The sequence below is a fragment of the Heterodontus francisci genome, chromosome 31 (genome assembly GCF_036365525.1).
Source record: "Heterodontus francisci isolate sHetFra1 chromosome 31, sHetFra1.hap1, whole genome shotgun sequence".
Taxonomy (NCBI): domain Eukaryota; kingdom Metazoa; phylum Chordata; class Chondrichthyes; order Heterodontiformes; family Heterodontidae; genus Heterodontus; species Heterodontus francisci.
Genome location: NC_090401.1, coordinates 37,081,756 through 37,107,825, shown reverse-complemented (window position 1 = coordinate 37,107,825; position 26,070 = coordinate 37,081,756). Strand labels below are relative to the sequence as shown.

General features: G+C 42.3%; 1 protein-coding gene across 3 annotated transcripts in view; it reads left to right on the top strand.

The window, feature by feature from the left end:
- The window catches only part of LOC137347153 (claspin), a 63,746-nt gene that overhangs the window by 22,431 nt on the left and 15,245 nt on the right, over window positions 1–26,070 (top strand). For 2 of the 3 annotated variants that reach the window (XM_068011306.1, XM_068011308.1), the window contains exons 8-18: window positions 55–692; window positions 6,693–6,884; window positions 7,688–7,857; window positions 8,320–8,401; window positions 9,463–9,562; window positions 13,871–13,941; window positions 15,786–16,003; window positions 16,463–16,614; window positions 16,978–17,207; window positions 18,164–18,281; window positions 18,431–18,500. In XM_068011306.1, coding sequence (XP_067867407.1) covers window positions 55–692; window positions 6,693–6,884; window positions 7,688–7,857; window positions 8,320–8,401; window positions 9,463–9,562; window positions 13,871–13,941; window positions 15,786–16,003; window positions 16,463–16,614; window positions 16,978–17,207; window positions 18,164–18,281; window positions 18,431–18,500 — 2,041 coding nt within the window. The remainder of the gene's footprint in view (window positions 1–54; window positions 693–6,692; window positions 6,885–7,687; window positions 7,858–8,319; window positions 8,402–9,462; window positions 9,563–13,870; window positions 13,942–15,785; window positions 16,004–16,462; window positions 16,615–16,977; window positions 17,208–18,163; window positions 18,282–18,430; window positions 18,501–26,070) is intronic. The other variant, XM_068011307.1, reaches the window with a different exon arrangement.

The following is a 26,070-nucleotide window of genomic DNA, read 5'->3' as shown; positions in this document are numbered from 1 at the left end:
TTGGCTTTGAAATGTTCATTTTTAATAGTTAAAGGCTGCACAATTTTCTTTCAGATCAGCTAAATATCAACCCTGCTTGTTGCAGGAAACCTCCAATTCCACAACAGAGATTGAAACATTAAATGCCATTCCTCAAGGTGATGGACTACTTGATCAGTTGGTTCGTAGCAATGAAAGTGCCACAACTGTACAGATTCCAGAAATTGAAGAACCCCATTTAAACGTTTCAAATAATCAAGAAAATATTTCTCCTAATCCACTTGGAAGTGAAATTCAAGTGGAAAAGAATGAAGGACCTGTTGAGACAATAGAACAGCTGGATTTTTCCACTGACCTGGAAAGCAAAGAGCAAGACTGTGTAAATGCCGAACATAGCACAAAATCTGACCATTACTCTTTCTGTTTGGAACTAGCTGAGGAAACTGGGTCAAGTGAGAAACTAACCATCATGCCTGAGAATTCTCATGTAGAGCTCGATAAAATAGTACCCGACACTGTGGTGAAACTCTCTAGTGATATGCCAAGTCTTACAGAAGAAGAGCAAAAACAGTTGGAGGCAGCTTCAAAGGCCAAGCAACGAAAATCCAAATTGGATAAATTACGGGTGCTGGGTGTGGACCTAACATTAAAACCTCGCCTTTGTGCTGATGAGGGTGCATTTGTAAACCTGGAGGAGCCCAAAGAAAACAAAGGTTATTTTTCTCAGCTATTGTATTTATTAAATAGTATTGAGATTTTAAGCCAACATACATTTTTATGTTGAGGGGCACATTGTAACGAAGAGTGTGGTCTGGATTTCGTGGTCAGTGGCGAAGCAATGACACTTGGCTCTGACCTCGAAGAAAGAAAGCTGCACACATTGATCTAGCAATCTCTGTGGCATGGATTTCCCCTTTCCCGCCATAGGTTTGATTCTGGTGCCAAGTCAAGGAGATCTCCAGGTGTCCAGCATTGGATGTTATCAAGCAGGATAAGAAGCCAATTGCATCAAAGTATTCTCACAGATGGCAAACTGGGAAGTAAAATACGCAAAATTTTTCACTTTCAATTAAAATTTTGCTGAGGGCGAAAAATGATTGGGACAGACAAATGGGATTAAAATGGATAAGTATTTTTAAAATGTGTATTTTATCATAATGGAGTAAATTTGACATTCCACAAATAAACTAGTTTTTCAGAGCCAGTGAGGCTGTTCAGTAATTGAGCTTAGCGCTCCATTTAAAAACGCAGTTTCATCTCATTCAAAAGGTGTAACCTTTTTGAGGGTTTTTATAGTGAGCCTAATAGTGTAAAAGGGCAAGTTCTCGTCAGTTCAGTGATTTTAATTTTGATTGCAATATTGGGGGGTGGGGGAAGACATGGTCTTGAACAGTGTATCCTATGGATAAATGTAGAATCACTGACAGCAACTTCTGCATTTCTATGTTTAACTGCATATATGCAGACTCCATAAGCTGCTCTCAGTTTCAGCAGAGTAATGACAGCGAACACTGACAGTTTTGCTACAATACTGTCACAAAATGCAGGCCATTCACTTGATAAAGCCTTTTGCTGTTAGGTGATCATAGTGCCACATCTAGATAGCGGTGCTGCAGCATGTTATGATATGAGTTCCCCACCTGATGAATTCCTGATTGCCGCATACAATTAAATAGAGTTGCTTACCTCACAGGAAGGAAGGCAGATCAGAGAATCAGTAGTTTCAGGATCATTTTTGAACACATTTGAGTCAAGAGTAATCTTGGAGGATTGAGAGCAGTCCTAACCTATCTTGGAAAGTATGTGGTGCCCAAAGTTTGCATTATTTAAGAAAAGCAAGGGTCATTGAAGATTTAGTCGCTGTTTTTTGGGAATGTTTGGCCCTGGATTAGTTCAGTCTCCAACCATTCAAATGAATGAAGCCTGTCAATCATGTGACTAGGATGACTTGTAGAGAAGGGTACCTGAAATGATGTATCTGTTATAGAATCAAGGAATGATAGTTTGAAAGAGCTATCCAATTAGTCCTTTTCCCCACGGGCCTGCAAAATTTCCCCTTCTAAGTATTTATCCAATTTCCCCTTGGAAGCAGATTCATAATAACTTTCACCACCCTTTCAGGCTGTGCATTCCAGATCTTAACACATATCATAAGGTTTAGATTAGTAATGGAGAAGAGCAAGGGACAATCTAATGTAGAACTTCTAAATTGGAAGAGGGCTAATTTCAATGGAATGAGAGGGGATCTAGCCAGAGTAAAATCATAGAAACATAGAAAATAGGAGCAGGAGTAGACTATTTTGCCCTTTGAGCCTGCTCCGTCATTCATTATGATCATGGCTGATCATCCAACTCAGTAGCCAGTTCCAGCTTTCGCCCCATACCCTTTGATCCCTTTAGACCCAAGAGCTATATCTAACTCCTTCTTGCAAACATACAATGTTTTGGCCTCAACTGCTTTCTGTGGTAGCGAATTCCACAGTCTCACCACTCTCTGGGTGAAGAAATTTCTCCTCAGCTCAGTCCTGAAAGGTTTACCCCATATCCTTAAGCTATGACCCCTGGTTCTGGACTCCCCCACCATCGGGAACATCCTTCTTGCATCTACCCTGTCAAGTCCTGTTAGAATTTTATAGGTTTCTATGAGATCCCCCCTCACTCTTCTGAACTCCAGCGAATATAATCCTAACCGACTCAATTTCTCCTCATACGTCAGTCCCGCCATCCCAGGAATCAGTCTGGTAAACCTTCGCTGAACTCCCTTTATAGCAAGAACATCCTTCCTCAGATAAGGAGACCAAAACTGCGCACAATATTCCAGGTGTGGCCTCACCAAGGCCCTGCATAATTGCAGCAAGACATCCCTGCTCCTGTACTCGAATCCTCTCGCTATGAAGGCCAACATACCATTTGCCTTTTTTACCGCCTGTTGCACTTGCATGCTTATCTTCAGCGACTGGTGTACGAGAACACCCAGGTCTCACTGCATATTCCCCTCTCTCAGTTTATAGCCGTTCAGATAATCTGCCTTCATGTTTTGCTACCAAAGTGGATAACCTCACATTTATCCACATTATACTGCATCTGCCATGCAGTAGCCCACTCACTCAACTTGTCCAAATCACCCTGAAGCCTCTCTGCATCCTCTTCACAACTCGCCCTCCCACCCAGTTTTGTGTCGTCTGCAAATTTGGAGATATTACATTTAGTTCCCTCATCTAAATCATTAATGTATATTGTGAATAGCTGGGGTCCTAGCACCAATCCCTGCGGTACCTCATTGCCTGCCATTCGGAAAAAGACCCGTTTATCCCTACTCTTTGCTTCCTGTCCGCCAACCAATTTTCTATCCATCGTAATACGCTACCCCCAATCCCATGTGCTTTAATTTGACATGCTAATCTCTTATGTGGGACTTTGTCGAAAGCCTTCTGAAAGTTCAAATAAACCACATCCACTGGCTCCCCCTCATCAACTCTACTAGTTACATCCTTAAAGAATTCTAGTAGATTTGTCAAGCATGATTTCCCTTTCGTAAATCCACGCTGACTCTGCCCGATTCTACCACTGTTCTCCAAGTGCTCTGCTATAAAATCTTTGATAATGAACTCTAGAATTTCCCCCACTACTGATGTCAGGCTGACTGGTCTATAATTCCCTGCTTTCTCTCTACCTCCCTTTTTAAATAGTGGTGTTACATTTGCTACCCTCCAATCTGTAGGAACTGTTAGAGTCTATAGAATCTTGAAAGCCACTTCCTTAAGTACTCTGGGATGCGTACCTTCAATCACATCAATTTCCCCAACAGCATTTCTCTACTAATACCGATTTCTTTCAGTTCCCCTCTCTCACTAAGCTCTGTGTTCCCCAACATTTCTGGTATGCTATTTGTGTCCTCTTTTGTGAAGACAGAACCAGAGTATGCATTTAGTTGGTCAGCCATTTCTTTATTCCCCTGTTTCTGACTGTAAGGGACCTACATTTGTCTTCGCCAATCTTTTTCTCTTCACATACCTCTAGAAACTTTTACAGTCAGTTTTTATGTTCCCTGCAAGCTTGCTCTCGTACTCTATTTTCCCCTTCTTAATCAATCCTTTGGTCCTCCTTTGCTGAATTCTAAACTGCTGCCAATCCTCAGGTCTGTTGTTTTTCCTGGCAAATTTATATGCCTCTTCCTTGGATCTAATGCTATCTCTAATTTCCCTTGTAAGCCATGGTTTGGCTACCTTTCCAGTTTTACTTTTGCGCCAGACAGGGATAAACAATTAAAATAAAAGCAAAATACTGCAGATGCAGTAACCAGTCATAAACAATTGTTGCAGTTCATCCCTGCGCTCTTTAAATGTTTGCCATTGCCTATCCACCGTCATCCCTTTAAGTAACGTCTCCCAATCCGTCATGGCCAACTTGCACCTCATACCTTCGTAGTTTCCTTTACTAAGATTCAGGACCTTTGTCTCCGAATCAACTACGTCACTCTCCATCTTGATGAAGAATTCTACCATATGGTCGCTCGTCCCCAAGGGGCCTCGCACCACTAGATTGTCAATTATTCCTCTCATTACACCAATCGAACCGAAGTTTGTTAAAATAACTAACAGAACAATGGGTGATCTTTGAGGAGCTGAATCAGATACAGGCAAGGTACATTCCAACAAGAGGGAATGGCTGGGGAACCAAAGCCAGGGTTCCTTGGATGCCATGAGAGATAGACATTATGATGAAACCAAAAAAGATGGTCTATGATGCATGTCTGAATTCTTCAAGCGGGAAGCAGGCCAAATACAATAAGTTGAATGGGGAAGTGAAGAGGAAAATATGACTGGCTAAGTTAGAATGGCAGCATAAAAGGGAACCCAAACATCATCCACTGGCATGCAAATAGCAAGCGGGTAGTAAGAGGTGGGGTGGGACCTAATGGGGTCAAAGACAGTGAACTATGCTTCGAGGTGGAGAGCAAGGCTAGAATACTTAATAAGTACTTTGTAGTGGTGTTTACTAAGGAAGAGGATGCTGACAAAATATCCGTAGAAGTGGAGATGGTAGAGGTGATGGATGGGATGAAAACTGATGGCCAGGCTTTCCAGTACATCCTGCCTATGCTTAGAGTGGATACGTTGCTTTGTCCAGATGGCTTGCATCTCAGGTTGCTGAGGGAAATGAGGTGGAGAAAAAAAATCAACTGAGCCTTCGAGAGGTTTGTGTTCATTAAGGTGAGCTAGCATGGATTTGTAAAAGGCAGATCGTGTTTCACGAATCTATATTGAATATTTTGACAAAGTAACTGCGAAGGTTGGTAAAGGGAATGGGGTGAATGTTGTCTATATGGATTTTGAGAGAGTTTGACAAAGTATGATAAAATGCTTGTTAACAAAATTGAGGCACATGGAAGAGGAGGGTCACTGTCAGCTTAGATTTAAAAAAATTGGCTTAAGGACAGAAACCAGTTGTGTTAAATGGTTGTTTTTCAGATTGGAGGATGGCAGACAGTGGTATTCCTCAAGGGTCTGCTAGGACTACTGCTTTTTTGATGTATATAAATGACTTGAATATTGGAATACAGAGTAAATTTTCCAAATTTGCCCATGATACCAAACTTGGAGGTATGGCTGACAGTGAGCATAATACCAACTGGCTGCAACAGGACATAGGCAAGCAAAATGGGCAGACGAGTGGTGGATGGAATTTAATACAGAGAATTGTGAGATTATGCATTTTGGCAGAAGGGGTAGGGAGAGGCAATATATACGTAATGGCACAGTTCTAAAGAGCATTCAGGGACAGAGGGACCTGGAGGTTCATGTGTGAAGATCTTTGAAGGTGGCAGAAATATTGAGAGAATGGTTACCAAAGCATAGGGGATCTTGGACTTCATAAATTAAGGCATTGAGTACAAAAGCAAGGAAGTTATGCTGGACCTTTATAAAGCTCTGGTTAGGCCACAATTAGAGTATTGCATCCTGTTCTGGTCACCACACTTCAGGAAGGATGTCAGGGTGAAGAGGAGATTTACCAGAATGGTTCCAGGGATGAGGGAATTTAGCAACAAAGTTGGGTTGAGAAGCTGGGGTTGTTCTCCTTGGAGTAAAGTAGGTTAGGGGAGAGGGGTGTACAAGATTATGGCAGGTTTAGATGAGGTAGACAAAAGCTGTTCCATTAGCTGATGGTACAAGGACTGGAGGGCACAGATTGAAACTTCTGGGCAAGAGGTGCAAGGGGGATGTGAGGAAGAACCTTTTACACAGCAAATGGTAATGACCTGGAACTTGCTACCTCTGAGGGTGGTGGAAGGGAGACGATCAATGATTTCAAAAGGAAATTGAATAGTCACTTGAGGGAAATAAATTTGCAGGACTATGGGGACAGAGCAGGCGAATGGGACTGACTCTCTTGCTCCACAGGGAGCCAGCATGGACTTGATGGGCCAAATGACCACCTGTGCTGTTATGACTGACTCTGACTTGTCTTGCTTCTTGTTCTTTGCCGATTACCTTAAATCTGTGTCTTTGATAATACCTGTCAAGGTTTTGAATTTAATTTTTAGTTCTATAACTTTAACATGCATGTTAAATGAGTATATCCAAATGTTTTTGTTAAATTAGCCAAGTAAAATTCTACTCAACAAAAGTAAATTCAAAAGAGCTTGTCATATGCTGTTCGTACAACTCCATTTCCATTGTCCATGTAAAGGTGGCTTTTGCTTTTCTGTTCAGAGCTTCAAGCGTTAAAGGAGCGTTTTCTGAAACATGGCATCAAGCCAGTTAAACAGAACCAAGAGCGCCATGTAGAGCTTAACGTTATTCGGAAAATAACTAATGCTGATGGGAAGGAGGAACTGAAAGCAGATTCAGTAGCAATAACCCTGGGCACGAAAGAGGTGGAGGAATTTGGACCAACAAAGCCAGGCAAGTGTTTTAATGAATAGAGATAGCTGTTGAACGATCCATAGCAGTGATTTTCCAGCCTGGAGCTTTAGTCTAGATCTTGAGCTATTCGCAGTCCCACCTCTGGCCATATGATCTGTGTTCAGTCTGCAAAATGGTAGTTAAGTTCAGTAAAGTGTTTAAAATTAATGGCTTTTGGTGGCTAAATTGGCTAGAATCACTGGAGTCCATTTTTGATTAATTCCTGACGCATTCACATGCACACCATAGATTCTTGATATTGCAGTCAGTAAATCTTGTCTCAATTATTTTATTGTAAATTTGAATGAGTTAAGTTGATCCCACTGTTAAAGTTTAGTTCAAGTATTTTCGTTTCCAATCTGGTTGCAGATCAAAACTTTTTCGTTTGGTAGGATGAATAGCAGTTTAGGGAATGGGAAGAGAATAAAGCAGAGAATTAAAATAACAGGCCAATAACAAGATTTGTTGAACATCAAAAATAGCTGAAAATATTTCTGCAAAATTAAAGCTGCATTATGCATGAAACTGTACCTTTGTCGCACCAGCAATATCTTGCTCTCGTTAGTTTTCTCCAAGTAAAGCTATATACCAGAATGCAAGCAAAATAATCAAGTGCCATGCAACTCCTGGATCGAGTTTCTATGATCCAAGGACCATAGAATTCTGAAGAGCAGAAGAAGGTACTCTATTTGTAAACCAAGTTTTATGGGGAAAAGATAGCAACATATATTTTAAGTTATATATTACTGTACATTTAAAAATCATCTTGTCTTTTACTGTTGTATCTTTGTTGCATTGTACAGGTGAGAAACTGCAAGTTTTGAAAGCTAAACTGCAGGAAGCCATGAAATTGCGTCGCATAGAAGAACGTCAGAAAAGGCAAGCACTGTACAAACTCGATAATGAGCAGGGCTTTGAGGATGAAGAGGATGAGGAAGAAGAACTGACAGAGTCTGAAGAAGAGGATCCTGAGGTATAATCTTCAAAGCTTTTTAACTTGACATCAATTAAAGTAAGAGGAAAGCTAGGAAAGGAGGCTTGGTACTTCCTTTTATAAAGTATTTCCCTCATCTGTATTAAAATTAAACAAGATTTCTCCTGTATGTTGGTTTAGTTTATCCCCTTACTGCAGGGACCACCAGTGTGGTCTTCACTCGCACTCAGACCTTTGTTGTATTTTGGGGTAGAGATTTTCATGCATCTCAGAGCAGCTCTTGCCCTCCATGCTTACATGAGAGAAATGGAAATGCTGTGTATTGTTAGGACCAGATTAATGTACTAAACATTGAAATAGAGCTAAGTGGAGGAAGTAAATATTCTTGCAGTTGGAATGGGAATTGTACACAGATGGGAGAATTGAACATATTTGAATGCTATGGTTGGCTTGTTGTGTGGTTTGTTTTTCATTTGGGTTGACACTTTTCCATTGTCTTAGAGTGTTGAATTCCTGCTTGGTGATGGGGAGGAGGCTGGAGTGGAAGCAGATGATGACACTCAATCTACTGATGCTGCACAGAGTGAGTGAAACCCTATCAAAGGACACTTAACAAATTGAATCTATTTTCTGAGCTCCATCAATGTGCTGTGCAGAAAAAAAATCAAGCTATGTATTTTGACTTTTTCTGATGTATGAAGATTAACTTTATTAGTATTATGAATTGGTACAGACCTGGGACTATATATGTGGGACCTTTCTGATCTGTGTGGCTAAGTGTCACTACCTCCTCTTGCCACTGAGCTATGAGAGGGGGAGAAAGAGGAGGACCTACCCATATCCAGCATTATTAATTCAGAAAAAAACAACTTTTTAACAGACAAATTTATTAGAACAAATATTTATCTGTTGATGGGATGGGTGATTCAACACTGGTGTTTCTGGTCTGGCTAGTTTTTAAATTCTCTTGGATCTTGTTCTGTTCAGTTTTTCAGTTTAAGATTACTTCCACTCATCTCTGAACCGAATTTTATTCTGTTATGTTTCACTTGTGTGAAATATTGACTGTCTAGTTTGCAGTAACATCTTGTGGTCTTTGTGTACTTTATAGCAGTGTGTGTAGAGGGAGACAAACCTTTAGTGGTTACTTCAGTATTTTGACTTGAAGACTTCTGTGAAATAAGGATTAAAAAAAAAAATAAAAAGTGACTAATTAAATTAAGATTTATTGAGGAAAATTTTACATATACTGTGCAGTCTCCATTCTCTAGTTTTCTGATTACATGCCAGATTTTTTTTTACTGGGCAAAGCTTTGAGACCTCATTGCATAGCTTATTAAAGCCAGTGTGTCTCAGTCATATAAAGGTCATATTCCAAGAATCAATCAATTTATTCAAATTTATAGGCAGAAATGCACTTATTCCAAACTTTGATTATGAAAAGATTACAGCTTTATATTCCATTAAATGGATCACCTTCAATTAATGTTCTCATTTAATGCAAAGTTGTTAAACTTACTAAGCTCAGCTTTAGAATGTGTCTTTAGGCATCTGATAAGTTCTAGACTACTCATGCAAACAGTTTTGTTTATGTGTAACAACAATTCTGTCTCACACTAACCTTCTGTTGATGTTTTATTTCAGATCAGGACCTAGTAACCCAGAAGGAATCTACACCAAAACCTGTTGCAGTAGAATTTTCACAGTCCATAAAATCTGGCACTGCTTCCTCCTTTAAAATGGGGTAATTTATAGATATTTTCAGCTTGATTTTTTTTTTTGTGGGGCTACTTTTTGTGGAGCTTTAAAACAGTATTTGCTATTTTCATCTGATAAGGGACCCTAGATTTAACTGCAAATGTATTTTAAAAATGTGATTTTCAGTGAAATGTTACCTTTGCTGTTGCATTTTTCCCTCTGTCTTGTCTGCAAAATTTTTCTTAAAGGTTTGTACTTTTGGGCTTGTTGGAAATACATTATTTCTCTGTATTCATTCCACATTTTACGTACTTGTGATCGATTTATGTTAGGCTGCTTTTGCTGACAATGCAACCACTAGGTGGCGCAGTATTGGCACATGTGCAAATGTAACCTCATCCACTGAAACATCGCTGTCTGCGACATCTCGGGCAGCAGCCAGTAATAAAGATGGTGTTACTCAATTTATCACAAAAAAACAAATTAAACTCAAATCCCCTCAATGGCTGCGATTGCCGCCTCCATCCCGCCCCCAACGGTACCCTGCTCCGTCCTGTCAGCGCGCTTCTCTTTGCAGCTCGCTCCCCATCTTGCTGCAACCTTCTCTCAGCCACTCACTCTGATCTTGCCGCTTCCTCCCCTCGGCTGCCTCCATCCCACCCCCAATTGTAGTCCGCTCCCTCCTGTCAGCGCGCTTCACTTTGCCACTTCCCCGTCTCGCTGCAACCTTCTCTCAGCCACTCACTCCCTATCTTGCTGTTTCCTCCCCGCCTTGCCCTTCGGCAGCTGGCTCGTTCCTTGTCCCCCATACCCGCGTCACTTCTTCGGGCGGTGGTGGTAGGGAAGGAGTTGGTCCCGCTTCTTTCCATGACTGCTTCTCTCACCCGCTCCCTCCCGCTTCATGCGATGATGTTTTTGCGCACATGTGCGAATTAGTCCTGACAAGCCAGCTGCTGACGTAGCCTGTGCATGCGCAGTGCCATATTTGAAGGAGGAAACCGTTCTGTGCAAGTTTACAGCTGGGAACGCACTGATGACATCGGATCTTGGTTGCGTTGTCAGGAGTCACTTGGTTTATGTTAAGGTGTTTGTATAACTACACCTGTATTTTGAATTGGTAGCTTAGAAGCTTATTTTTTTTTCATTTTGTGGGATGTGGGTGTTGCTGGCAAGGTCAGCATTTATTGCCCATCCCTAATTGCCCTTGAACTGAGTGGCTTGCTAGGCCATTTCAAAGGGCAGTTAAGCGTCACCCTCATTGATGTGGGTCTGGAGTCTCATGTAGGCCAGACCAGGTAAGGATGGCAGATTTCCTTCCTTAAAGGACTTTAATGAACCAAATAGGCTTTTACAACAATCGACAGTGGTTTCGTGGTCACCATCAGACTAGCTTTCAATTCCATATTTATTAATTGAATTCGAATTTCCCCATCTGTTGTGGTGGCTTTCGAACCCATGTGCCCACAGCGTTAACATGGGCTCTAGATTATTAGTTTAGTGACATTAACACTAAGCCACCGCCTCCTGTTAATGATTTATTCGGATTGTACATCCACAATGCTATTAAGAAGGGAGTTCCATGATTTTGATACAGTGACAATGAAGAAGCGGTGATATAGTTCCCAGTCAGATGGTGTGCGGCTTGGAGGGGAACTTGCAGGTGGTGGTGTTCCCATGCATCAGCTGCCCTTGTCCTTCTAGGTGGTACAGGTTATGGAAGGTGCTGTCTAAGGAGTCTTGGTGCGTTGCTGCAGTGCATCTTGTAGATGCTACACACCGCTGCTACTGAGAGTCAGTGATGGAGGGAGTGAATAGCACCCCATTGACAAAAAATCAAGTGGGCTGCTTTGTCCTGGATGGTGTCAAGCTTTTTGAGTGTTGTTGAAGCTGCAGCCATCCAGGCAAGTGGAGAGTATTCCATCACACTCGTGCCTTGTAGATGGTGGATAGGCTTTGGGGAGTCAGGAGGCGGGTTACTCGCCACAGGATTCCTAGCCTCTGACCTGCTCTTGTAGCCACGGTATTTATATGGCTACTCCAGTTCATTTTTTGGTCAATGGTAACCCCCAGGATGTTGATATTGGGGGAATTCAGCGATCATAATGCCATTGAATGTCAAGGGGAGATGGTTAAATTTTCCCTTGTTTGAAATAGTCATTGCCTGGCAAGTGTTACTTGCCACTTGTCAGCCCAAGCCTGGATATTGTCCAGGCCCTGCTGCATTTCTACACTGACTGCTTCAGTATCTGAGGAGTCGCAATTGGTGCTGAACATTGTGCAATCATCAGCGAACATCCCCACTTCTGACCTTATGATTGAAGGAAGGTCATTGATGAAGCAACTGAAGATGGTTGGGCCTAGGACACTACCCTGAGGAACTCCTGCAGTGATGTCCTGGAGCTCAGATGATTGACCTCCAACAACCACAACCATCTTCCTTTGTGCTAGGTATGACTCCACCCAGTGGAGAATTTCCCCCCGATTCCCATTGACTCCAATTTTGCTAGGGCTGCTTGATGTCTAGATCAGTCACTCTGGAGTTTAGCTCTTTTGTCCAAGGCTGTAATGAGATCTGCAGCTGATTGGCCCTGGCGGAACCCAAACTGAACGTCAGTGAGCAGGTTATTGCTAAGCAACTGCTGCTTGATAGCACTGTCAACGACACCTTCCATCACTTTATTGACTATCAAGAGTAGACTGATGGGGCGGTAATTGGCCAGGTTGGACTTGTCCTGCTTTTTGTGTACAGGACATACCTGGGCAATTTTCCACATTGCCGGGCAGATTCCAATGTTGTAGCTATACTGGAAGCAGCTTGGCTAGGGGCGTGGCAAGTTCTGGAGCACAGGTTTTCAGTACTATTGCTGGAATATTGTCAGTGCCCATAGTCTTTGCAGTATCCAGTGCCTTCAGTCGTTTCTTGATATCACGTGGAGTGAATCAAATTGGCTGAAGTCTGGCATCTGTGATGCTGGGGATTTCAGGAGGAGGCCGAGATGGATCATCAACTCAGCACTTCTGGCTGAAGATTGTTGCAAATAACTCAGCCTTATCTTTTGCACTGCTGGTCCCTCCCATCATTGAGGATGGGGATGTTAGTGGAGCCACCTCCTCCACTTAGTTGAATTGTCCTCCACCGTTCATGACTGGATGTAGCAAGACTGCAGAGCTTAGATCTGATCTGTTCGTTGTGGGATTGCTTAGCTCGTTTCTATCGCATGCTGCTTACACTGGGAAGCAAATATTTCTGGTTTGTCGCTTCAACAGATTGACGCCTCATTTTGAGGCATGCCTGGTGCTGTTCCTGGCATGCCCTCCTGCACTCTTCATTGAACCAGGGTTGATTCCCCAGCTTGATGGTAAAGGTAGAATGGGGTATATGCTGGACCATGAGGTTACTGATTGTGGTTGAGTACAATTTTGCTGCTGCTCATGGCCCACAGTGCCTCATGGATTCCCAGTTTTGTGTTGCTAGACCTATTCAAAATCTATCCCATTTAGCATGGTGGTAGTGCCAAATACCATGATGGAGGGTGTCCTCAATGAGAAGAGGGGACTTCGTCTCTGCAAGGACTGTACGGTGGTCACTCTGACCAGTACTGTCATGGACAGATGCATCTGCGACCGGCAGATTGGTGAGGACGAGGTCAAGTATGTCTTTCCCTCTAGTTGCTTTTCTCACCACCTGCCGCAGATGAAGTCTCCCACCCAGAGGACATTCTGCACCCTTGCCACCCTCAGTGCTTCTTCCAAGTGGTGTTCAACATGGAGTACTGACTCATCAGCTGAGGGGGTGGGCAGTAGGTGGTAATCAGTAGGAGATTTCCTTGCCCATGTTTGACTTGATGTCATGAGACATCTTGCGGCCTGGAGTTAATATTGAGTACTCCCAGGGCAACTCCCTCCCAGCTATATACCGCTGTGCTGCCACCTCTGCTGGGTCTGTCCTGCCGGTGGGACAGGGCGTACCCATGGATGGTGATGGCGGTGTCTAGAACATTGTCTATAAGGTATGATTCTGTGAGTGTGACTGTCAGGCTGCTGCTTGACTAGTCTTTGGGACAGTTCTTCCAACTTTGGCACAAGTCCCCTGCATGTTGGAGTATTCACATGCTATACAGTGAGTCGTGTGTATAGTTGATTGAGAGAGATGGAAGAGGAAGTCCTGGCATGCCAATCTCTGCCAGAACCTGTTCAAATTTCATCTCGCATGACAGTAATCATTCTGGAGTGGAATTATCTATTGGACCACAGTTGACAAAAGCACCTTGATATTTTTAGCGAGCATTCGTGATATAACAATTACTTATAAATGTACTTGATTTTACTGATCAAGAATTGTGATATCTTTCAGGGAACAGACTTCTGGCAACAAATTGAGGCTGCAACTTCAGCAAACTCCACCCAAAGGGGATAGCAAACTTGGTAATGAATTCTAGTTTCTGTCCCATGACTTGTTATTGCAAACAGCTTTGCAGGGAAATTCGCAGCATACTGTTGATTTTTAAAGGAGGTACTTTCAACAGATGTAACCGAAAGTCCTTTTTCTCTCCTCAAATCTCTTGTCCTCCACCACTTGCTCGCCATTTTGTCAATCTAAAGTAATTTTTAAAGTTTACAGCAGCAAAGGAAGGCTTTTGGCTGTTTGTGTTTGATCTGGTGGAATCCAACTGATAAATGTTCTTGATATTCTTTTTTAAGAATAGAAAGAGATGTTGACTTGTATGTAGACTGTCTCTTTTATTAGATTGCAGCAATCTCTGGTACCTTGCCCAGCTGGTTGTTCATGTGAGTGCAAATGGTCAGTATTGACACCTCTTCAACTGTGGGGGGAGCTAATCCAGTAGCACCTAATCCCCTGTACAGAACACATTTTTGCTGAATTGTAATCTGGGGCCTGACCTTTACGTCCCCACCACTAATGGCCGTAACAGACTACTTGCCGCGATATTGAACGTGGCGGCTCATTTAAATGGCCAGGGAGGATCTCTTTTTTTTTTTTTTTTTCTCCCCCCACCTGATGAAGTGACGTGGTGGGGGCGGGCGGTCCATCCCTGGCAATAGAGTCAGGTGCCACTGTGCAGGCGCCGATGCCTTTTTTTAAGGGCTTCGAGCCCTAAATGACAAAATATTTAAAGAAAAATCGGATTGAAATTTATTGAAAAATTAAATGAATGTTTCTAGCCCCTCTCCCACCTCCCAAATAAACATGCACGTCATTCCGTGCCCTCTTCCCACACCCCCCGAAAAAAAACTTGGCTTGTGTACCTGATCTCTTCCACTACCACCACCACCACTGCCCCCCCAAAGTTCACAGACTTTTATCTTTAACCCTTCCCACCATCCCCTCCACCAGTCATATTAGTTTGACCCCGTTCCCCCTCTTTCGCACTGTAATACTTACCAGGTTCCCCCTCCCCATCAGTGTCCCACATCGGATCTCCGATGGAGATCTGCAGGCGCGGGAGTGCCAGCTACAATATCTGAGTGGGATGGAAGGTGGGAGCAGACAAGCATTTAATTCATTTATTTTAATAAATTTACATATTTAGATTGGGGGGCGGTTGGGGAGGAGGGTTGTCACGTGGCCTCACCGCTGCCGGCAATATCGGGCCGGGCCTTCCTAGCCTCGAGGCCTGTTAGGGCTTCTCCTGCAGGGATTTTCAAGCACTCCCCACCACAACCCCTGATGTCGGGGTAAAATCCAGCCTGGATTTATTTTCTCTTGTATGAATTTTCCTTCCTAGCACAGACCCTGAGGCAATTCTAACATCTTAACAACAACAATAAAGTGTCCCAAGGCTCTTTATAGGAGCATGATAAAATGAAGTATGACACCGAGCCGCAAAAGGAGATATCGGGTTAGATGATAAAAAGCTTGGTCAAAGAGGTAGGTTTTCAGGACCATCTTAAAGGAGGAAAGCGAGTTGGAGAGGCGGAGCAGTGTAGCATGGGTCTACCAAATCTCAAAGGCAAACTGGTTTATTTTACCTTTGTGCTGTAATACTGATGATCTGGGCATGGTGATTTTTGCGAACGATTACTTCATTACGAAGTGCTAGTTTCTTCAGAAACTTGAGTATCTGAAAATAAGAACTACTTATGGTAGCTAAATGTGCTTTAGTGAAAACTTTTTTATGTAGTTTTCCTTTTAAATTTGGGAAGCACAACTTGGTTGCTCTGAACAGTGGCTGATTAGTTATAGGGTGTTTTCAGAATTGACTGGGCAGTTTTGATCTTTTATTGATAGCCATTGATGTATATTTCAGATGAAGATGACTCCACTTCCCAGGCCTCAACAACCAAAGAGAATAGTCACAACAGTAGCTTTGAGCTAATTGGGTCAATGATTCCCTCATACCAACCAAGTAACAAACAGCCAGGCAGATTTGGAGTTGCTATGCTAGGAGGATTCAGATCACCATCACCTAACCTCTTTAATCCAAACAGTCAGTTCAAAACGAGCTTCATCAGTTCAGCATCCAAGGTAAGCTTAAAGTGCAAAAGTTCAGATTTATCAGCTTTCAGTTTTAGAGCAAACTGTTCATGTCTTGGATCAGAGGACTGGCTTTAGTATTCATATTGGTAGCTCTAATACTGCCTATTGTGAAAATGAACAAATTGCAGGAAACATTTTTACTTGAAGACTTGGGCCTTGGATCCAATCTTGGCTGAAGCAAAGTAACATAACTTGCTATTGGAGACTAGAGAGACCAACTCAAAACTATGATTTAAAAAATTGTACCTTTTTAAAAGTATGAGAATATTGTGTGTCTGGCAGTATAACAAAAAACTTTGCCAGCTATGCACAAAATATGGTTGACTATCTTACCTAACAGTCTTTTCCACTCTACTGCTCCTCCCTCTGAAAGGTCAAACACTAAACAGGAAAAATACTGTATAAACTGTCACAACTAAAATGGCTATGTATTTTTGATACCAACAGAGTTCTGGGAAACTATCTGAGCCCTCCATGCCAGTAGAAGACTCACAAGATTTATACAATACATCTCCAGAACCAAAGAACTCTACTAGTGAATCCCAATTCAGGTTCTCTCTTGAAGATGAAACACAAAGTCAGTTACTAGATGCAGATGGGTGAGTTACTGTATTCATTGAAAAGGTCAGGGTAATGTGAATAACAACTTAGCATTACTCAGTATTAATTTTGCTCTGAGCTTAGAATTATATTCAACACTATCTTTCACATTTGCAAAAATTGTAGCTTTCTGGATGAAAAGTGCTGAAACAGCAATGTTGAAGTTTTCTGTTGCTTTCCCCAAATAAATGTTGGAACACTTTAAAGTATTTCTTGCTGTGTATTAAACCATCATGAATATAATTTTTTGCTTCACCTAGCTATATATGCTTGGGGAATTGATGTATTTTAAAACTTCAAAATAGTAAGTAGAGTGAGAACCAGAGTGACTTGTAAATAAAATTAATTTTTTTGAATTGTAGGTTTTTGAATGTGGGCCATCGCAGTAACAAGTGGCAGCTATCAAAGCGTCAGCTGATCTTGGATAATATGGATGAAAATGCAATGGATGCAAACATGGGGGAGTTGCTGGGTTTTTGTTCAGGAGAGTTCAAATCTCAAAATCTTGATACACTAAAGGAAAAGAACAAAGAAAAAGAGCAAAATATTGATGAGTTGCTTGGGCTTTGCTCTGGCAAGTTTGTATCTCCAGGTACACCCTTTTTTTTTTGGTTATCTTTTAGTTGTCCTCTGAATGTTTGTTTATATTCTGCAGATGTGTTTTGGGAGGGACAAGAGACTGATGCTTGAACTTGATGCATCCTGTTCCTGTGTTTATCCTTGTTTCACAACATAGACTGAGCAAATATTAAATTTAAAACCAAGAATTTTTTAGTAACATGGGGCTGAATTTTACCAGCCCTTCGACGCCATGTGTTGTGGCGGGAAGGCCCTTAAAATGGTAGCGGGAGTGGCCTGCCACGTCCCATGATGCCAAGAAGGCTCTGTCGGATATTAATGCCCCTCCCAAGCGGCAGGGCTTTCATTAAAATATTTAAATGAGCATCAATAAAATTCAAATGAACTTACCTGTCTATGGCAGCCAACTCACGTCGGTTTTACGTCCAACCGGCTGCGCTTTGCACGCCTTCGGAACTCGGTTGGAGTTCTGAAGCGCAACGCTGGTGGGAGGGGGGGAGGAATACAATTATCAGGACAGAAGGGGTGGGGGTGCGGGGAAAACACTTTTTATTAGTTGTGGGAAGGGGTTGAAGGGCAAATGTGAGAAGGTTGGGGGGAAGTTCAGGTCGGGAATGAAAAGACCATTGAGGGGGTTTGGGAAAGGGCCTCCACCTTCTAATTATTTATTAAAAGCAAATGAAATCTAATATCCGTTTAAAAATGTGAACTTTTGTTAAGGTCTTGAAGCCCTTTAAAAATGGCGCCTGCGCGGTGGCGCCGGGCGCCGTTGCCAGGGATGCGGAGGCTGCTCCCTCTACATCATCGGGGGCAGCCGCTACGTCCTCTTAATTGAAATCTGCCCCCGTGCCTAATATCGCAAGGGCTATGTCGGAAGGCCGCCATTTTCACAGTGCCTGATAAAATTCAGCCCATCAATGTCATCAAGTTTTATCTGTAATGAAAAGTTTCTTCCTTGCTTCTCGACAGCAGAATCCTCCTCTTCCATCTCTTCTGCTCTAAAGCAACAAAAAGCAATGACCACAGCATCAGATGATCTTATGACTGAGGTGCTTGCACTTTGCTCAGGCTCTTTTCCAACAGATAGGTAAGAGAGAACTTTCATTTCTGCAAAGCAAAATCTTGATCCCAGCACAGTGTTGTCTGGATCATGAGTCCTTTTTTAAAAAATGGACTGCAATATTGCTCTTGAATGTAATGTACATTTCATGATCTTTATTCTTGACCTCCACTTAGGGAAGACGATGAGGAAAATGAAGATGGGCAATTTCAGCTTCTAACGGATGATGAAGTTTTTGAGAGTGAGGTGAGAGCATGTAGCTTTGAAATTTAGGGAAGTGACAGTTCCAATTTTAAATATGAAGGCCACTTGCTAGTTTTGCTGATTAGGTACTGGGCTGTGACAGCAGCATGACGAGTTCAAATGCATCCTTCAGCTAAGGTAATAAACACAATTGGTCTGCTCAGGGTATACTGCTTTCAGCTGAAAGATAACATTCACAGGTGGGATAAGTGCAGTCCTTAAACGTGTGCACGTACGCTCTTTAACAAAAACAACTTTAATAAAACGTCCCAAGACACTTCACAGGAGCGTTATAAAACAAAGTATGACACCGAGCCACAAAAGGAGATGTTGGGTCAGATGACCAAAAGCTTGGTCAAAGAGGCAGATTTTAAGGAGTGTCTTAAAGGAGGAAAACGAGGCATAGAGGTGTAGGGAGGGAGTTCCAGAATTCAGGGCCTGGGTAATTGAAGGCACATCCACCAATCATGGAGCAATTAAAATCAAGTATGTACAAGAGGCCAGAACTAGAGGAGTGCAGATATCTTGGCATGTCATGAGGCTGGAGGAGATTACGGCGATAGGAAGGGACGAGGTCATGGAAGGATTTGAAAACAAACATGAGAATTTTAAAACCAAGACATTGCTTGACTGGGAGCCAATGTAGGTCAGCGAGCACGGGTGATAGGGAATGGGACTTGGTGCAAGTTAAGACACAGGGCAGCAGAGTTTTGGATGACCAAGTTTACGGAAAGTAGAATGTGGGAGATCATCCAAAGGTGTGTTGGAATAGTCAAGTTTTACTGTTGATTTAAGGAACTAACATGCAGTGGTGCTTTTCTGGCGAAATGTGCAGTAAGGAGAGATGAAAACTATGTGAACGGTTTAGAATGCCTTTTTTACATGGGAAAGCTCCCAAAAAAAAAAACTCATTTTTTTTTAAAGATCAGTTTTCTATAAAGTGTTGTGAAAGCGCTTCCATTTTTTCATATTTTTTGTGGACTCGTGTTTAAAATTGTGGAAATGGATTTATTTGGAAGACTGAAGAGATTCCACATACTTTGGTTCTGTCTTCACAAAGGAGGACACGGATAACCTCCCAGAAATGTTGGGGAACCAAGGGTCTAATGAGAGGGAAAAGAAGGAAATCAGTAGAAATAAAAAAAAAATAGTGCTAGGGAAATTAATGGGGTTTAAGGCTGACAAATCCCCAGGGCCTGATAATCTGCATCCCACAGTGCTAAAGGAAGTGGCCCTGGAAATAGTGGATGCGAATGGTAGTCATATTCGAAAATTCTATAGACTCTGGAGCAGTTCCTACAGATTGGAGGGTGGCAAATGTAACCCCACTATTTAAAAAAGGAGGGAGAATAAACAGGGGACTACAGACTAGTGAGCCTTAAATCAATAGTGGGGAAAATGCTAGAGTCTATTATAAAGGATGTTATAGCAGAACACCTGGAAAGCATAAACTGGATTGGGCAAAGTCAGCATGGGTTTACGAAAGGGAAATCATGCTTGACAAATCTACTGGAGTTTTTTTGAGGATCTAACTAGTAGAATAGATAAGGAAGAACCAGTGGATGTGGTGTATTTGGATTTTCAGAAAGCTTTTGATAAGGTCCCACATAAGAGGTTATTGTGCAAAATTAAAGCACATGTGATTGGGGGTAATATACTGGCATGGATTGAGAATTGGTTGACAGGAAACAGAGAGTAGGAATAAATGGGTCTTTTTCTGAATGGCAGGCAGTGACTAGTGGGGTACTGCAGGGATCAGTGCTTGGGGCCCCAGCTATTCACAATATATATTAATGACTTGGGTGAGGGAACTAAATGTAATATTTCCAAGTTTGCAGACGACACAAACTGGTTGGGGGCCGGGGGTGGTGGGGATGTGAGCTGTGAAGAGGATGCAAAGAGACTTCAATGTGGTTTGGACAAGTTGGGTGAGTGGACAAATGCATGGCAGATGCAGTGTAACGTGGATGAATGTGAGGTTATCCACTTTGGTTGTAAAAACAGGCAGATTATTATCTGAATAGTGGCAGATTGGGAAAGGGGGAGGTGCAGTGAGACCTGAGTGTCCTTGTACACCAGTCGCTGAAAGCAAGCATTCAGGCGCAGCAAGCAATTCGGAAGGTGAATGGTGTGTTGGCCTCTTGCAAGAGGATTTGAATACAGGGGCAAGGATGTCTTACTGCAGTTATTAAGTGCCTTGGTGAGACTACATCTGGAGAATTGTGTGCAGTTTTGGTCTCCTTATCTGAGGAAGGATGTTCTTGCCATGGAGGGAGTGCAAAGAAGATTTACTAGGCTGATTCCTAAGATGGTAGGATTGACATATGAGAAGAGATTGGGTCGACTAGGCCTATATTCACTAGAGTTTAGAAGAATGAGAGGGGATCTCATAGAAACCTATAAAATTCTAACAGGACTAGACAGGCTAGATGCAGGGAGGATGTTCCCGATGGCTGGGAAGTCCAGAACCAGGGGTCACAGTCTCAGGATATGGGGTATGCCATTTAGAACCAAGATGAGAAATTTCTTCACCCAGAGTGCGGTGAACCGGTGGAATTTTCTACCGCAGAAGGCAGTGTAAGCCAAATCATTAAATATTTTCAAGAAGGAGAAATATATATTGATGCCAAAGGGATCAAAGGATATGGGGGAAAAGCGGAAACAGTGTACTGAATTAGACAATCAGCCATGATCTTTTGAATGGCAGAGCAGGCCCAAAGGGCTGAATGGCCGACTCCTATTTTCTATGTTTCATAAATGCTGGACTTTTTTATTTAGAGATACAGCACTAAAACAGGCCCTTCGGCCCGCCCAGTCTGTGCTGACCATCAACCACCCATTTATACTAATCCTACACTAATCCCATATTCCTACCACATCCCCACCTTCCCTATATTCCCCTACCACCTACCTATACTAGGGGCAATTTATAATGGCCAATTTACCTATCAACTTGCAAGTCTTTGGCTGTGGGAGGAAACCGGAGCACCCGGTGAAAACCTATGCGGTCACAGAGAGAACTTGCAAACTCCGTACAGGCAGTACCCAGAATTGAACCCGGGTCGCTGGAGCTGTGAGGCTGCGGTGCTAATCACTGCGTCACTGTGTATTTTTTTTAGTCACTGGTAGGTCTTGAGATTTTGTTTAAGAACAACCCATACTGGATGTCACATGTCTTAAACTAAATAAACAGCAGGAGACTTGGTGACTAGGGGGAGTTGTTTAAAGAAGTGGCATGTCAAAATTTATGGTGGTCAAGAGTTGGTTTCGTTTTGGATATTGTTTTGAGTCAGTTGGGGGTAAACCTGCTAAGAGAAGCAACCAGCTCATCCTTTTTCCACCTCTTTGAGAAACCCTGAGAATTCAATGTGATAGCTGAAACTCCTGACGCCGCATTTCTCCTGGAAAGCCTGCCAGACTAATCCTTGACTTCGCCTGAAGGGAACTGCTCCAAAAAGATCCCAGTGGCAGCTGTCTACACGTATTTGGGACGCCAGAATAAAGGGACAATTGATATCATTCCATATCGTCTCCTTTTCCTTCAAGAATTAACAAGTATTTGGCCAAATTTTAAAAAAATCTTTTTTGTAAAGAGATCTCTGCAGAGAAAATTTCTTTATTTTTTTTCTTTAACAGGTGTGTGTCTGTGTGTAATTTAGAAGGGAACTTTCATAATTCAGTCTGTGTTAATGCTTTGCATCTTTACTGAATATGTCTTGTTTTATAATAAATTAATGATTTTTGTTTATTAAAGAAACCTGGTTGGTGGATTTTATTCTGAAATAAAGAGAGTATGTAATTGGCCAGATCGGTAACTGGGTAAACATTTAAACATATGTTGTGACCTGTGGAGAAGTGGAACTAGAGAAAGACGGTGTACTCCTCCAGCCTCGGTCGTAACATATAATTGGGGGCTCATCCGGGATAACCCAAAGCCGACGAAGTGCAATTGTGAATGGGGTAATGACCATAGAAAAGGGGGAAAAAGAAAACACCAGGTTTCTTGTGCATTAAAGTAAAGTTTACGCTACCAGAATGGCTTTGTCGGTTGCTACGACCTTTCTGGAGAGGGAGGACTTATCCCTGAGTGATTTGAAAAACGTAACCAAGGCTAGGCTAAAAGAATTGGCAGAAAATTTGGAGTTAGAGTTTAAAACAGGGGCTAAGAAAGCTGTCATAATTGAGGTATAGCATAGAATTTGAAATTGGAAGAAGGAAAAGGTAATCCAGATGGTAGTTAAATTGAATTAGCTAGAATTCAGTCGCAAATGAAGTGGCTTGAACGGGAAGGAGAAATTCAAAAACTTAAACTAGAATTTAAAAAGGAGCAAGCAGAGCGGCAGGAGAGAGAAAAAGAAAGAGAAATGGAGTAAGAAAGGATATTTCAATTTTTTATAAAAAGCTAGAACTAAAAAAAAAAAGGTGGCCTTGACCCCAAAAAAATTCTGTTGAGAGAAGACCTGACTCAAGCCCAGGACCCAGAGGAGAGCTGTTTAAATTTGTGCAAGCCCTCCTGATGTTTGAGGAAAGGGATGTAGAGTCATTTTTCATTTTCTTTTGAAAAGATAGCTAGACAGATGAAGTGGTGGAACGAAAGCTGGACACTCCTCTTGCAAAGCAGTTTCATGGGCAGAGCTCATGAAGTTTATGCCATGCTTTCTGAGGAGGCTTCTGCAGATTGCCATGTCAAAAGATGCTATTCTTACTGCTTATGAGTTAGTCCGTGAATCTTACAGGCAGAAATTTCAGAATCACCCGAAACAGCCTAGGCAGACTTGTGTAGAATTTGAGAGGGTAAAGCAAATTTACTTTGATCGTTGGATGCGGGCACTAAAGGTAGAGATGTATGAGACCCTTAGGGAAATATTCACCTGGAAGAATTTAAAAATTCCCTCCCTCTGTTAGTAAGGACCCATGTAGAAAACCAGAAGTTTTCAACAGCTAGACAGGCATCTGAGATCACAGATGATTACGAGCTTGTTTACAAGCCTAAACCCTTTTTCCGTCACCCCCACAAGCCCTAGAAGGTGGGAGGGTGAAAGGAAGGCAAGTAGCCGGGGACAAGAAGGGACAGCTGGGAATGCCCTGGGATGATCATCTCAGGCCAGAAAGGAAGATGCTGAGGGTGGAAGTGAGGTCTGAAAGCCCAATTGTTTTTGTTTAACAAGGTGCAGAATGCGGGAAATTGTGGAGTAAACCTATTGGGATACGCAAGGCCAATACAGAGAAAGGCGCTCTGACTGCAGCTGTAAGGCTAAGTACGAAAACTGCTGAGAATGCAGGGGACGTGAACAGGATACCTGAGAGTTAAAGGGAGTTCTTGTCAAAAGGAAAAGTAACTCCTTATCCCTCAAGTGAGGCAGGGAAACCTGTAGTTATACTTGGGGATACAGGAGCAACCCAAACTCTTTTGCTGGGGAAAGGCATAACTTTTTTTTTACCAGAGCGCACTGAATGCCAAGGTTTTAGTGAATGGCATCAGCGCGGAGTATATACCCATACTTTTGTATCGGGTGCACCTGGAGTGTGACCTAATGTCTGAAACGATAACTAGAAATTGTCCATAGTTTGCCTGTAGACGGAGTTGACCTACTCCTGGGGAATGATTTGGCCAGAGAAGAAAGTACATTCTCCCAATTGTCACAAAGACCAAATGAAATCAGAGACAGAGCTGGTGCAGGAAAAGGTTCCAGGAATTTTTCCTTCATGTGTAGTGACCTGAGCAATGGCTAAACAAGTTCCATTGTCGCAGGTAAAATTGACACTACACAGTTAGCCGAATGTGTGAAACTTTGGGGATTTGGATAATCTGAAAGAAATGTTCAGTAAGTCTTTAATCAAGGCTCAGCAAGCCGATCTAGAGTTCAGTAAAGTGGCAGAATCGGCTCTAACTGAAGCTGAAGAAAAGGGAGTTCCGGAAGGCTACTATATTAAAATTGGGATTCTGATGAGTAAGTGGAGACCTCCTCACAGACCTCCGGATGAAGAATGGACAGTAGTTTACCCGATAAAGGTACCATCCAAGTATCACTGGGAAATATTAAGATTAGTCCATGAAATTCCTATAGTGGGACATGTGGGGATCCGGAAGACCCAATCACCTATAACTTGACATTTTTGCTGGCCAGGTCTTTACAAGGACGTGGTGCAGTTTTGTAAAACGTGCCTTGCGTGCCAAATTGGGCAATTTGGCACCTCTAATTCCCATACCAGTATTTGGGGAACCATTTAGTAGGGTGTTGGTAGACTGTGTGGGACCTTTTACCAAAAACAATACGTCAATATATCCTCACTATTTTGGATATGGCTGCTCGGTTTCCAGAGGCCATTCCCTTGAGAACAATTTCTGCTAAGGTAGTGGTAGAAAGGTTAACTCAGTTCTTCACTAGATATGGATTACTGATTGAGATTCAGCCAGATCAAAGTTCCAATTTTATGTCTAAAATTTTTCAGGAAGTTATGAATAATCTGGGTATAACAGTTAAAGTCCTCAGCATACCACCCACAGACAGGGCATTAGAACGGTACATCAGACCCTCAATGATTATCAGGGCATAGTGTCTTGAATCTCCCCATGATTGGGACAAAGGGCTAGAATTTCTTTTGTTTGCCACTAAGGATTCACTTAATGAGTCTACCGGTTTTAGTCCTTTTGAATTAGTTTGTGGACGTGAGGTAAGAGGTCCTCTAAAACTAATCAAAGAAAAGTTTTTCGAACAGAGGGACAAATTTTTCGTGTTAGATTATGTATTCGTGTTCCAGGAGTGGCTCATGAGAGCCTGCAAAGTGTCTCGGGAACACCTGAAAGTTTCCCAAACAGCCATAAAGAAATGGGCAGACAAGCATGCCAAGACCTGAATATTTCAATCAGGGGATGACGTGTTAGAATTACTGCCTTTACAGAGTGAACAGCTGAAAGCAAGGTTCAGTGGACCATATAGAGTAGTCAAAAGGATTGGTAAAGTAAATTATTTGATTGACACCCCAGATTGCCGGAAGAAAAATTGGCTGTCACATTCATCTGTTGAAAAATATCACTGCAGGGAGGAGGAGAAGCAACAACAGTTTTGTCGGTTAGTAGGGACAGCGAAGGATTAAAGGGACAGTGAGGATGAGGCAACAGGAAACCTAGACAATTCTCAAATTGAACCTCCAACTATCCAGTTAGCTCATACTTAATTGTTAGGGAGCTTAGACACTATGCTTTCATACTTGGGTCTTCTCATTGTTCTGCATCTAACAAGGCTACTCACAGAATTTAAAGGAGTCTGTCGGGATAAACCAGGATGTACAACCGTAGCCATACATGATGTGGATGGAGGAGAATCCTCTCCTATAAAAGAGCATCCTTATCGCTTAAGTCCAGAGAAACAGTCCCAGGTGAAAACAGAAATCCAATACATGTTGGAAAACCATCTATTTAAACCCAGTCAAAGCAACTGGAGTTCCCCAGTCGTGTTATGCCTAAACCTGATGGTTCAACTAGATTTTACATAGACTACAGAAAGGTTAATACAGTAACAAAGGCAGACTCCAACCCAATTCCTCGCTTGGAAGACTGTATTGACAGAGT